Raw genomic sequence first — 15,030 nt, forward strand, 5'->3', positions numbered from 1 at the left:
CTCTGGCTAATTGACTGGCTCTAATCACATTTATTCTCAGCACTTTGGCAAACATAATGCTTTCATTCGCAGTGGTGTTGTACACACATCACATAGATGTTGTTCATTAGGCACAAGCAGGTTCATTTAAGGTTCCTGCATCTGTCTGTTATGATCATTCACTAAACAAATTCAGTGTCTGTTGCCTGTTGGAGCTTACAGTACAGTACATAACAGCTTACAATATCTAAAATGATCCACTCATTGCTATGTGACATCATTTTAAGATTGCCTGTTTTATTTTTAGCTTTAACTAACTAACTAACTAACTATTTATTTGTTTCAAAGAAAATGATCTGTATTGTATTTTATTTAATAGATATGTGATTGTCTTCAGAAATGTACTTTTCATTGTCTGCCTGAGTCAGAGTTATTTGCAGCTATACAAGATATAAACATACACATCTTTCTAAACATGATTGAATAGATTGTCGATCTTACATCATCTTGAAATAATTTAGTTTTTTGTGTGCTTTTCAGTTCAAATTCATAAAACTTCAGAGTGACATTGCAAGAATAGTGTGCTTTGGCAAATATTCCTATTCCCTCACCAGGTTGTACTATTGCTTTTATTTTTATTGTTGAAATGTAATTTTACTTCTTCTATGAGTTTAAATTAACATTTACTCAATTAACACACCCTTAACCTCTGGATATATTACAGAGGTCATCAGTTGGATGATCTTTATTGTAATAAAAGCGGGTTTATATTGATGGTAGTTGGACGGCAACGTCATCGATTTTGGCTCAATATTTTGAGATGATGGAGACCGGCTTGCAGTCTGTGCATTCTGCAGACAAAAAGTTAGCACTGGTGGGTCTGGACAAATGCGGCCAACGCATGAAATGTTGATGGAGCGAGTTAGAGTACAGCTTGAATCTAGAAGAATGAAAAAAAACACTGGTGTTGTCACGGATGCCGTGAAAAAAGGGGCCCAAATGGGCAGGAAGAGAGCAGTGAAAAACACTTGGCGTATCGTGCTGGGCCCGCTGCACCTTGATAAAGGTGAATATCGCCAAATGAAAATAAAAAATAGGGGCAGAACTTGGGGTCCTGAAAACTATCAAAATGATGGAGATGCTTGGAACCGGCATTTTTTTTTTTTTCAAATGGACATTTTGTCAAAGGACCAGCAGACTATAAAGGACGATAAATGACATGATAAATACATGTATAAATCTATAAAAACATAAATTAAAAAATGTGTATATAAATACCAAAAGTCATAATAAATAAGATTTTTACTACTGCCTTGACGAGCACCATACGTTCATCATAGCTTCACCACTTACTTTAGAAAATCCTGGGAAGATGGAACGTGTGCATGCTATTGCTAATGATTAATTAACCTAATAGCCATCATTTTTCTTTTAAACACCACTCACCTCACCACTCCGTCACTCACGTGCCAAATACTATCTGGTATCTAGATAATATATATTAATGATGATGATTAACATCTAAAAGTTTTTTTCCAAGCTTATGCCTGGACATATTTAGGAAATAAACTAAATATTCGAGTGGCTTTCCATGTGAATCATTTAATGGAACGAATCAAAATCTGTTGAAGCACAGGTAGTAGTGTGGCCATTTTCAACATGTTCATACTATCAAATAATTAAGTTTCATATCAATTGCTCCACATTTGCATACCAACCTGATTTGTTATTCTTTTAAAAAAGTCATCTTACATTACCAATTTGAAGATCAATTGGAAGACTCGCTTGAAGGCTGGTGCTAAATACAAGTACAGTGAGTGGAATGACTGCAGGCAGTAATAGTTGTGTGTTGAAATAGTAGTACAAAAGCTGCCAGACCCTCTTAAAATTGAAAATGAAACAAAAAATTGAGATTTTATTGAACTGGTAATTTCCTTATACGAGTTTGTTTTCTTAACGTTGTTAAAATCTTTGATGACAAAATATGATTCACAGCAAAATATAACATTTAAAGTCGTAGAAGACACTTGTTCCATAGATGATAACAAGACAACCGTTGCAGCTCAGCCTTTATTGCGAGACCTCTAACACAATACATGGACATTAACAATGGGAGTTTCTATTCCCGCGACTAGAATTAACTTTTTTAATGGTCCCTGCCTGAACACAGCGTAGAGATGAGAGGAAAAGAAAGAAGGTGAAGAGATACCTGTCTTGTTGATAGCCTCCAGTCCAAGATTTAGTTGTGTTTCAGCTAGTTAAGTAATTGCTACTGAGGTGCTTGTTCGGGATTCATAGTAAAAGATTATAAACTTATATATGACAAAAGATGGATTAAAAGCAAGCATTATTCTTTGTGCTAAAACTGGCATGCACCATGGTGAAGTTTCATCGCAAGGAGGAAAGAAATTCACATTTCACTGACAGACACGAAACAAATGCAAGGCTTCACTGACATGTTATATCTTGTCGTTCCAAGACTGCCTATTTAATCCACTGTAAATTCTACATATTAATAGCTAATCGTCCGGTACTGATGCACCACAGAAGACAATACTAAAGCAGTGTTTCTCACTGAGCTGAGGGTTAAACTTATTAACTTAACTTTTTTTTACGAGGTCTGTAAAAATCGACTGCTGGAATATGTGCAGTTGGATCAGAGCAGAGTAAAGTTAAGCATCTATTGTAATGTTTTAGGAACTAAAGCTGCAGGCTTATGGACGGAGTTTAATGTTCTGTTGGAGACAAGGAAGGAACACAACTATAAAACTTCAATGGTCACACTTTGAGCTGCGCTGATGTTGATCATAAACAAGTACCAAGATCATAGTTTTGGGATAATTAAACCCAATATTTCAGTCTCACTCTCGGGGTGACATTCTTCCACTGGCATTTACTTTTAGACAATGTGATGTTTATGGCAGCAGTTGGAAATGCCAGCTCCCTCCAGCTGGTCTTATTCCTGCCAGAAGGCTGATCTTGTGCCAGTAGAATCACTGCTGCATGTTTCTGCAAGTCCAGCAGCCCCACCGAGACAGAGCCACCCTCGCTCTCACCACAAACTTTCAAGCTGCTCCTAATACTGCATCGACCTCATGTGCAGCCAAAGATTTGGACAATCAATCGTTCAGATAACAGAGCTGTGAGTGAAACCTCAATATATTAATAATTTGGCACTTGGAATTATTAATACAATCTCATGAAGTTAAACATTTAATTTTGCATGTAAAAGGAACAAATAAACAAAATACTTCCATTTTATTTATTCATATTGTATTGTGTAAATGCGACCCTTACATTATCTCAATAACTTATATCTGTGTATTTAAAGTAAATTCTTTAACATTAGTTGGACTTGTTATTAGGTGTTTCTTTAATAATCTACAATTTATGTAAAATCATGAAAATGTACAGGGGTGCCCAAACTTTTTCATACCACTGTATATATTCATCTTATCTCAGTCTAGTTTAATTGGTATACCACTTTTCTTTCATATTTTAAATATTGTAGTCTGACTTATTAAGAAGGGGAAAAGGATGGAATTGCATACAATTACAACAACGCATTTCAGAGAGTTTAAATAAGACATTATTATAAATATGTAAAAATAAAGCAACTGTATTAAATTAGAAAAGAACACAACAAAACAAAGATCAATTGGGTTAATAGTAGCAGCAAAAATGGATTAATATGACATTTGTGCGACTGTTATCTTCTACACCTTTTGTTTAATCCCTACCAGGACTTTAATGCACAGTACATTTGATGATTTATGATAACCTTGTCAGTATTGCATAAAGCAAGGGACATGCGCTGCTTCCTCTGAAGCGCACATCATTGAAATCAAGATTTATGTTGTTCGACTGAATTCAAGGACAAAGTATGAACTAAGATTTCATTATTAAACTATAGTAAATTTGAAACATTTTCTTGCCTGAGGAAAGCATTGAATGATTTAATATGTATACTTTTGTTTTTTCTGTTGCATATTTTTATTTGCTTTTGTTTTATTTTTACCAGTAACAACCAACCCTTTTCTGCACAAGTTCAATTAAAAATACAAACACAAGAGCTACTCTTCCTATTTAGGTAGAAATAAAGAGTTGATTCTCTCTAGTGATTCATTAAATAAAATAGAAAATGTTACTTTTTTTGTTTTTTCCTACCTTTTATCTCTATGCTATTGTTACCATTGTTGACATTTCCACTTCAAAATCATCATTAAGCTAAAACCAAGACTATGTTTTGCTTTCAATGGAGCAAGTTTTGCACCTATATCAATATTATAATAAATAAACCGAATGAGGAAAAACAGGGACGTGTAAATGCTTATCCTACTCATCTTCACAAATCCATTAGGAAAACAGGCGAGTGTTGAATATGCCATAAGGTACTGAAGGTAGACAAGACAGAAAATCCTAGAACATTTAGGTGAAATGCTAGACATTGGAACGGCAACATACCTATGTTTGCCATCTCTGGCACGGTGGCGCTGTAGGAACCTTCATCAAAAATTGGTGGGTTGTCATTGATGTCCTGCACCCGAATTATGAACTGAGATGAGGGCTCAAGGGCCCGGTCCGTCTGTCTGTCCGTTGCTGTGGCAATGAGGCGATACTCATCCTTCTCTTCTCGGTCCAGTGGCTTAGTGACGTGGATGTTGCCAGTCTTCTCATCTATCACAAAGACTGAGCCGGCCCCCTCGCCTCGCAGGACATATTTAGTTCGACCATCATTCCTGTCCATGTCCGTGTGAAGCTGTAGGGACAAAAAATGGCCACAGGTTATAAGCCGGACACAGGAGGAAATACGAGAGCAAGAAAGGGTGGAGGAAAGACAAGGGGAAAAAAACTGCAAAAAATTAAGTTTGGGTTCAGAGAGACGGCCTGTGAACACAAAAAAAGCAGATTATCCCTTGATGCCTCCGGGATATGAAAAATTTAAGCTGGGCCATTGCAAAGAAAAATGTACAAAAACCTCCGTCTTGCACATGTTTTGCCTTTGTAGCAAGGCTCATCTGTCTATTCCAGGAGCATCTCTGCTTTGAGCCAGAATTGTCTTAATCTCAATATCCACAACACATGCTCTCTTACAACCTCTTGAGGCTTCTATTCACCCTCAGACATTTGCAGATGGCAGAGGCAGACCAGTATGAACCACACGCTGCACGCTAGCTATTTAATGAAAGCACCAAATCAAAGGAGTAATGAGCGTTAGGCCAATCAATTATTCCTTAACTAATAGGTGTGTGTGTGTGTGATGTGCGGTTGTTGCTTGGTGGCGGGATGTGCTGTATCAATCACAGCCGTTGTTCGGCTTTATTGGATCAGTTCCTAGCAGGATGGCAGAGGAGCAGAACGGTCTGCGTTTCTTTATGCGGCGAGAAGTAATAACTGCCAAAGTCTCTCTCTTGTGTCCATGACCAGAGTGAGACACATCACATAAGGATTATATCATATTTTCTATGAACCACCATTCATTAAACTGTGACACTGAAAAGTAGAATGCCAAATTAGCCCTACCCACTGAAAACTGTGACACTGCAGCGTGTGCATTTTTTTTGAAGAGTAGAAAACCGATGGGACGTCAAGGGTTATTAGTCATAGGAAAGCATTGTTGCATGGCAACAGCTTAGCCAATTCGCAAAGAAATAAATAAGAATGTGAAGACCGCTTTGAGGAAGAGCATTTTTCAAGATGGGTAAAGGAACACACCCACTTATCCACAGGAACAGTAGGGGGTGAATGATAAATGCACCAACAGGCTTGCTGAAAAAAGGCGATCAGAAGGAAAATATGTAGGTAAGCCAAATTCAAATGGCAAAGAGTCAAAGACTTCACATTCAAAAGGATTAGGGTATTTTAATGAATATGCAAATCGAAAAGTGTAATAACACTCCGTCCTGCACACAGCACTGGGGGGAATACAGTGGCATTGAAGGGATTTCGTGCACCTCTGTGCCCCAATCCACAAGTGAGTTAAATTTCCAAGCAATCTAAAATGTACTAGCCGAGCGTTTTTCCATCAAACTTCTCGTATGAGAAAGTTCTGGCCTGCTGGCATCGTATTAAAAAGAAAACTTCTGAAACTTTTACTGTATTTAATATGTTAACCCATAGACTGTTCCGATGTTTCGGCCACTCTCCCAAATTGAATTCCAAGGTTGAACCCTAGTATACCAAGTGCAATGTATCCCACTATAAATCCTTCTCGTCTTAATGATAATGATTTGCTCTTTGTCTGGTGTATTAAGTGGAAGCTGTTGGCAACATTAGGATCATTGGGACACTAACATCCACCCAATCCCTAAATATTCAAAGAGCAGATGGAATATTGTTTCACATGATGAAAAAACACTTGAAATTGTTGGAATGGCTCATGTGCTTTGAAAAATAACACAACCTAATTTTGTTAGGTTGATGATTTGAGACCTCTTGTTCTTAGAGAAATGATCAATGACTCCATAAGTAGTAGTTAAGTAAGTAGAGAAGTGTTGTAAAATACATTTTACATCCATTAATTCTGAAAAAATAAACACATCAGTCTTGAAAAGATTCAAGACTTTTTAATAGGTTCAATCAGTGTCTATACTCAGATTGACTTGGGTGTATTTATGTTTAAATAGTTTAAGCTGAATATTAGATGTCAATGTTTCTATGATGTATTTCCACTATCCCCTCCCTTTAATTTTTGTTTTAATGAAAGCCTTTGTCTTATGATACATTGCTTATTGTATTGTTGGTTTATGCATAGTAACTTTTGTTTCTCTTTTTGGTTGTATTGTGTTTATTGAGTAGTCAACCATAAATGAAATTGCACTTGCTTTACTTATAATGTTCTGTCATTGAAACATCCTGAACAACGTAATAGTTCTTAGAGGTCGGGTTTCAATTCGTCATTTCACAACATTGTGCGTTTACAGCCTACATAAAAGTTTTTTTTCTGTAAGACATTCTCAGGCTAACTACATGTTATACACTGCCCATGTGGAGCTCAGTGTTCCCCTGTGTTCAGATTCTAGTTCCCAGCTCAAATATGTGTTACTACATCATAAATATTTACTCTGAAGAAAGTAGCCTTACAGAGCAAGCTGCTGCTGATAGAGCAAACCTGCCAGAAGCAATATAACAGTAACAGTGGGACATTTCTGCATCTTTCTTTTTAAAGTAGAGTATCAGAAATACATGGGAAAATTAGACAACATAAAATACATTTGGTGTGAAAAGCAAGAATTGATCCCCTGGTGTGAAATCAATGTGTTGTTGATGTTTTCTGACGTATTTTTACAGGTTTAAGTATATATACTATCCAATAAATTGTTAATATTACATGTGCTTTTAATATAACTAAATGTAGTCCCTCACTCTCCAACTGCATCCAAAACCTGTGTAATCTGAAGTCTTCAGAGGGCCAATATTTCTCTGTTTAAAATCCCCTGTTAGTTTTATGTGACATTTTATTTTTTTATATTTTAAATTTTAGGTTTTCATAAATTCTAATCCATAATCATCAAAATGATATCAATAAAGGCTTGTAATATCTTGAGTCATACATTAGTTTCACCTGTTAAATCCCATTGCTCAAATAAACAAACCTTTGCAACCCTTGTGTTCACATTTTAAGTTTTTTGAGTAAGATGTCGTTGTCACTTTTGTTGTGATGCATGTAGTCTCCATCTTCATGTGTAATTTGTTTTTTACTGTCAGTAAAGACAAATCTCCCCACAGGACGAATACATCTCATCTAATCTATAATACTTTCTAAAAGTTGGAAACCTGCATGGCAAAGTTTCTTTTATTGCTGTCAGTTTCATCAAGTAATTTTATAACAGGTTGAATGATACCTCCAATCTGAAGTGAAGCATAATAAATTAGTCTAGTCTAGAGGTTGAAATGTCTAGTCTGGTTGATTGGTAAAATATATTATTCTTCTGAGTCCAAAGCAGCATCTCTAATTATGCCCATGATTAGAATCTTCCATGGTTAGATCAGAAGGCATGATAATGACATACACAGAAAAGGTATCCTTACGTACTTCAAATAATAAAGATAAATAAAATAATAGATAAAGTCTTTAAGTTGTCAATTCCCAACCATTTAATATTTCCCTTTACAATAATAATAATTATAGATTTTATTTAAAGGCACCTTTAGACACTTAACGTCACAGCACCTTGTTGTGAGTCCGGGGTTAGAGTCCAGGAAGGAGCGTGAGTTCATGTGAGGGGGACTTTAAATTGGATTTGAACTGAACAGAGGGCCAGTGGAGCTGTTGAAGAACAGGAGTGATGAATTGAGGGGGTTCGGGTGATAATGTGGGTAGGGATTTCTGACGGAGTTGGAAGAGGAGAGACTTTCAGTTGTACAAGTGGAAAGTGTTGGATGGCGGCAGTGTGAAACGATCACTTTCATACATCATACAGGATTTGAAAACCTCACCAGGTAGATCCTAATGATATGAAGTGGAAAGTTTGGTAATCTCCAAGGTCAACAGTGGTTATATTGACATATTCAATTGTAGTTTGTCTGTTTTCCTAAAGCAGAACTATTAGCAATCAACGGTAAAAGTCCCTTAATTTAACGAGGGGCCCTAACGAGCATCGTAATGAAGCCGCCGCCATCATTACCGTGGCGAGACGTGGCAGCACTGATGGAAAGCAAAGCTCTGAATCATTTTGGCACAGGAGGAGCACGCCTGAGGAAACCAGATCTATTTAAGAGTGAACCTCCTACCCTTCTCGGTTGACCACAGGAGAAAGAAAACGAGTATCACTGAAGGAGAAAAGTGCTTTTTATTCAGCTTCATGGCCACAAGCCAAAATTTCCAATAAAATCTTAGATCTTATATCTTTTATTCAGAATAATATGTCAACTAATATCTCCTGCATTTTCGGAACCTCAGATATACCATCACAGACAACACGAGACGTGCAATAAATGCTAGTGGCCACAAAGGCTACATTTATTGATGTGTCTCCTCTGCTAAGGGAATGATTTCAGACAAAGAGGCAGGCTTTTTTTAATATTCCCAGACGCCACACACACATTCTCCCCATACTCCTAAATCACTTCAATTACTTATATTATCACAAGGTAATATGCTTATACACATATACTCAATTTCACATTGTAGCAATAAACATTAATCATGATGGGAGTTCCAAAAACCCTCCACCAGCATCTAAATCACTAAAATAACAAATGCTCCATATACACAATTTCACATTTCAGCTGCACAATAAATCATAAAAAAAACGGAAAATGTGTTTTCCCGCCTGTACATTAGCCTAATGAATGTGGATGATTTTTCCCACCAATCTTGCTCTAGAGGAAATGCGCTGTTTTCGATGGTTAATCTGTCTCAACATTGCTATCTGTGGGTGGGAGAAACACTTAAAAGTCCCTCGCCATGGTTCAGGTGTGGGTCAATCCACAGATTAGTAGCTGGCTGACCAATTGACAGGGTTTTTTGAAGAATAGACCTTATTTTACCGAGCCAAATTCATTTAGTCCTGAGTCCCACAGGGTGAAGTGAGCCTGTTTGAACTGAGCTTGTAACCTGTGGTTCTCTCCCCTACAGTTCTGATTAGTTTGGCTGGAGGATGTGTGCATGTGCTTGAAAGTGTGTGTTTATGATGCAATATTAGCCTTGTTACATGGAATAAGCAGAGACTGTTTTAACATTAAAGTCTGAAACACATTCAGCCATAAATTAACCTTTGCCTGACACAAAACAACACTGCATCCAGGGGAAAAGCAACCAGAGTGTGATCGATGAGTGTGTGTGGGTGTGTCTCCTCGCTTCAGTTTACATTGGTGGTGATTTCAGATAGCAATTAAAGTGTAATGTCACGACCTCCTCCATGAACCTTGTGCACTGCTGTACAATCAAATTCCAACCAAGTGACAAGTGAGGTAGTATTTGAATATAGGTTTTTAATTATAAAATGTCCATGTTTCATTGAGAACATATTTCATAAACAAATTTAATTTAACAGAATTATAAATGAGAATCCTATGAAAGATTTTTTTAGATGGTTCGATAAGGGACAGTTTCTTGTTTTAGCATGACTTTAAATAATAAAGTTCAAGCATTGCATTACTTTTCTTTATATTCGTCTCTCTAAATGATTCCTCATTGGCTCGCATGGGCAGCAGCTTTACCAGATTTTACAAAGACTTTTCTCTTCCCAGCAAAGTTGTCCAGCTCTTCTCAGGGGACCCAGAGGGGCTCCCAGGCCAGCTGAAAAACATCTTCTCTTCAGCATGTCCTTTTTTCCCCCATTGCCTTCTGCTGGTGGGACATTTCCTGAACACCTCATTAGTCGGATGACAATGAGGCGTCGCTATCAGATGCCCGAGCCGTGTTTCTCACCCGATCTCTAAAAGAAGCACAGCTGCAGATGCAGTAAAAACTTATTTAGGCTCTTTGGACCCGCGGTCTTGTTTTTTTGGTCACTACCTACCTCTCGGGATAATGGGTGAGAGGAGGGATGTAGATCGACTGGTATACCAAGCTCAAACACAGAACAGACAACCTTTACAACAATTAAATGAACCAAAAAAATTGCTGCTTACTGTCCGTCGATGCGTGTGCGTGGATGGAACATTATCCAGAGATAATAAAAAAAAAAAAAATCTGATGATGGGAATGTCCTAGTCCTGCAATACATCCTGGTATATTCAAAACTGTATTCAAAAATGTAAATAAGTCAGCATTACAAAATATATTGCGTAATTCTTCAAAAGATTCAAGATGGCACTGCATTTGAGTTTTGAGAAGACCTTTCACTGCTCATTCAAGAGGCGTTATCTGTTTTAAGGAGTTGTGAAAAATCACAAAAAATTCGGGAATTGTTGCATTTTACTTGTCATAAAACTATGCAACTTTTGTTATTATTACTATTACTATTATTATTATTATTATTATTATTATTATTATTATTATTATTATTATTATTATTATTTTATTTATTTATAACACTAACCTTATTTAAAGCATTAAATGTTAAAACTGAAAAATCAGTTTCTTTAGCAACAGAGACAAGCAACTCTTATGATCAGACATCGGTAAAGTAATGTCAAATATGATACACGAAAACGTGCCTCTGGAGTGATTATGGCAAGATGGGCCTTAAAGAAATACAGTAAGTGATCCTGATTCTTACTTTAAATAAATCATAAATCCTTACAGCAGCCTACAGCTACAGCAGCACATAGAGACTTACATTTAAAGACGACAAAGGCAAAATTTCTGCCACCATCATGTCTTATTGTTCCATGAAATCTTAGGAGCCATTGATTCCCATTCAGACCACCAAGAGAAGAGGATGTATTGCTCACATCTACACTCGTTTCAATCAGAAAGAGATCTAGAGTAGATAATCACTATACCTTGCTGATCTTTAGGGCAGAGATTTTGCAAGATGAATCAATTCTACTAAAGCAATGTGAAAACAGTCCTTTGCACATTTATTTTGCAGCCAAAATCTTAGCATGAGACAGAAGATGAAAATGTAGTAATGTAGCACCTATAAATGGGTCATTGATTTAACCCCCCGTTCCGAACTAAAGAGCTTACAGCTCAAAACGTTTTATTAAAAACCATATTCAGTAGAATTTTGTCTGAAGCCAGGACCAATGGAAACAACTTTTCAATGACTGCTTGTGCAGAAACACTCATTTTAGCATATACCATAACAAATGTATATACAAGTTCTTGTGTACTTTCTCACATGACACTGGCCTCACCGTCACTTCAATTGAAATGTCTACAAAGAGTTATATGGGATTTAATTTTACTTTCTCTCAAAGTATCTAATGACAGAAAGCGTCAGATTGCTGGTGGTGCCCCATCTAAAGTCAACGGAGCAATCATCTTTTTATGGGTTAGGTAAATCAACTATTGGCGAGGGCTATGCAGAAGAGATGACACTCAAGTTTAACGGCCCAGAGAGTGATGGCAGGTCACAGAAGGACTGCTGGGTCATTGGCAGAGTGATGGATGGCAGGTGATGGGAGGGAGACAAGTGTTGAAGGTTGTCAAAAATGAGGAGAAGAGAGAAAAAATCCATAGAGGTTTCCAGCATGTGCAGGTGCAAAGAAGGTTTTATAATGAAGTTGGGGAGTCATGGCAGTTCAATAATCCCTTTTGGTTGTTGGAGTTTGCAGATTTAACACATTTCATGATGATTTGCAATTTCATTACACCTACGCTTTATAATGTTCCTCATTAACACATTATGCACAAGAATCTTATAAATCAGAATCTTAACTATTTTTTTTTTTTTTATCACTTTTACAGTCAACAGTTTACCTTATTTAGTGCAGCTGATACCTTTTGTTTTCCGGTATATTTCATGAACTCTCAAACATGTTAAAGGTGTTTTACCACTTGTTGAAAATGAAAACTGTTAATTTTCATGGGTTGCAAATCACCTTCTTCAATGTCATTATTCAAATAATCCTACATATTTTAGTCATTTAAACAAAATACAAATTTCCCAATTTTAGAAAGCTGATTTAAAATTAGCACTTAAATGTCTCTGTAGATTGTCATTCTTCCAGGCTCTGTATTATTACATAAGTGTGGTAAATGGACTGTGTTTGGTGTGACTTTTAAACTCTGAACCAAGAGGATTCATTAGCCTCGCGTTTGGAACCTTCACAGACAGCTAATAGTCTCAAAGATTTCGGGTCGGGTTAATTAATCATACATACAAGTAAAACTTAGTAGATGGAGGAACTGTTTTTATGGAATGCATCCTGACTGGTAGAGATGGACTTGTTGGCTTTATTAAAAATGCCATCTGTTACAAAAAGGCATGATACTAATTAATATTCATACCTGAGACTGGTAATATGTTTATACATTTGTGAATTTCTCAAATAATGTCCTAAAAATGGTTAGTTGAAGTTGCTTTTCAATTTATTTTTAAAAGAATTGAAAAATGTGCGGTTTCCCAAAATGAAACATTTCCAATTAATGTTGTTAGTTTTGCTTCACTGGGAAAAACATTAAAGGGACTTTTGTATATGTCATTACCCAACAAGTTTATGGCTATAATTACCCTTTGCAACTATTTTCATGTACAAATACTAAATTCTCATGAGTCATGGAAGAACTGAATGCATGACTTGGATGCATCTGAAGGTTGGAATGAAGCTGGACTCACTGGTGACAGTTGCTGAGAGGAGATCATTGAACAAACTACTGTCCATCATGGATGATGACTATTATCCTCTGAACACTGTCATCAGTGAGCAGAGAAGCAGCATGAGTGCACAAATGCTCCTTCCCAGGTGCAACACTAATAGACTCAAGGAATCATTCATTCCTCGGGCTATTAAATTGTACAATTGTAAGTTCGGGGGCAGGAGTGGAGTGAGAGTATCTGGACGTTCTGTTCTATGTTAGTCTTTGTATCCTTTGTCTTTGTTTTTTTTCTTTGATCTATGTTCTTTGTCTTTATCTTTAGACTTAGATTGTGTCATCTTGTTCTTTCTCTTTATGTTCTTGTTATAATTTTATTTTGATTAATATTTTATGAAAAATTGCTGTATTTTCTGTGGCTATTGGAAAAAAACAATTTCCCGAAGGAGACCTCTTGAGGAATCAATAAAGTTTTACCTTACCTTACCTTACCTTAAGATATGAACTTCGACCACTTAGGTGTTAGGCAACAGCTCTAAGCCTCACAAAGACACAAACCAGGTAACATCAGAAATGAATTGCAAGGAGGAATGGTCCCAATCCACCTCTTTAAAACACTGAAATGTGTCTTTTACTTGCCTTTTTGACAAATTTAACTGAATCCAGTTTTCAGGAGATTTGTGACATAAAGCTTAATGTACATATCCCCCTGAATTAGCATTGTACCATTTTACAACCACAGACACAGAAATGGTTTCGAGAAGCCAAAAACAACATTGCATGGAGGGAAGTGGCATATGCCGTTGATCGACCAGTGAGCTCTTGCTGAGATTTAAAGCAAACCCCAGCTGCACGATATGTTTTAATACACTCTATGCATGAACAGCCGCTCCTTTTTCTTGACCTGGAAGGATTAACCAGTCTTCCAAGTACTTTTGAAATTTCAACCCTCATGGTCATAGTGGTTCTAGGCCCGCCTCTACACATTTTGTTAACACGCTCCACGGAAAATCTTTCGAGTCTGTTTTTTAATCTTTTTGCGCAGTTCTCTTAATCCCCCTAGTTCTTTTTCACTTTGTAAGACAAATGCAAAACACATGCATTCTGAGCTCTAACAGCTAGATCTGGTTGTGAAACTGGGCATGCGTATAACCCACTTTGGAATACTTAGGTACTGCTATGAGCTGATCTTGTGAGGTCAGTCAGTTTACAACAGAAGGTATCTGATCCTCATGTGTGTGATCAGAATTCAATATAGAAGCCTTGATTTGATTTGTAAGAAACTGATGACAGCTCTGAGATCATCTCTGAGCTTTGAGAATGAGATAGCAGAAACCAGAAAAAAAATCTCTTATAGCTGAGGAATGGAGGATGGAAGTATGAATAAGAAACACACCTCAGAACAGTTGCAGTTACAGCAAATTATTTCTTAAATGAATAGAATGTTAGGGATTTTCTTAAACTGAGGACAGCTAGCAGCGTTCTCACATAGAATCAGCAAAATAAGGATGTGGCATCGCTGGATTCATACCATGAGATCAAAGTGAAGGAGTATAATGAGATTCGTAAATATATATTGTACAAATTTGGTTGTGTTTCAAGTGTAAAGCTGATCATTTGTATGTTGACTCACCATATTGGTATTGAACACTAAACCTAAAAACACAGACTGTCTCAAGCTGAAATTGCTTTGAGAGTGTGAAGCTTACCACCGAAGCTTATCAAAGATTTCATGCTTGACCTGTCCTGCTCAACGGCACTACGTGTTTATATTTTGTTGTTAGATTGTTTTGATATCTTGAGGGTGCAAAAACAAGGTATGCTCCCTTTGTTAACCCTTTTGGTTTTCAATGTTGTCTTTTTTTGGCAACATAGATAAGACGGTGGCTTAGTATTGG

General features: G+C 36.8%; 1 protein-coding gene across 1 annotated transcript in view; it reads right to left on the reverse strand.

Annotated features, from left to right (window-relative positions):
* The window catches only part of cdh24b (cadherin 24, type 2b), a 197,532-nt gene that overhangs the window by 99,589 nt on the left and 82,913 nt on the right, over window positions 1-15,030 (reverse strand). The window contains exon 4 of the mRNA XM_087810345.1: window positions 4,444-4,738. Coding sequence (XP_087666471.1) covers window positions 4,444-4,738 — 295 coding nt within the window. The remainder of the gene's footprint in view (window positions 1-4,443; window positions 4,739-15,030) is intronic.

The sequence above is a fragment of the Callionymus lyra genome, chromosome 16 (assembly GCF_982586985.1).
Source record: "Callionymus lyra chromosome 16, fCalLyr1.hap1.1, whole genome shotgun sequence".
In the NCBI taxonomy this organism is placed as follows: Eukaryota; Metazoa; Chordata; class Actinopteri; order Syngnathiformes; family Callionymidae; genus Callionymus; species Callionymus lyra.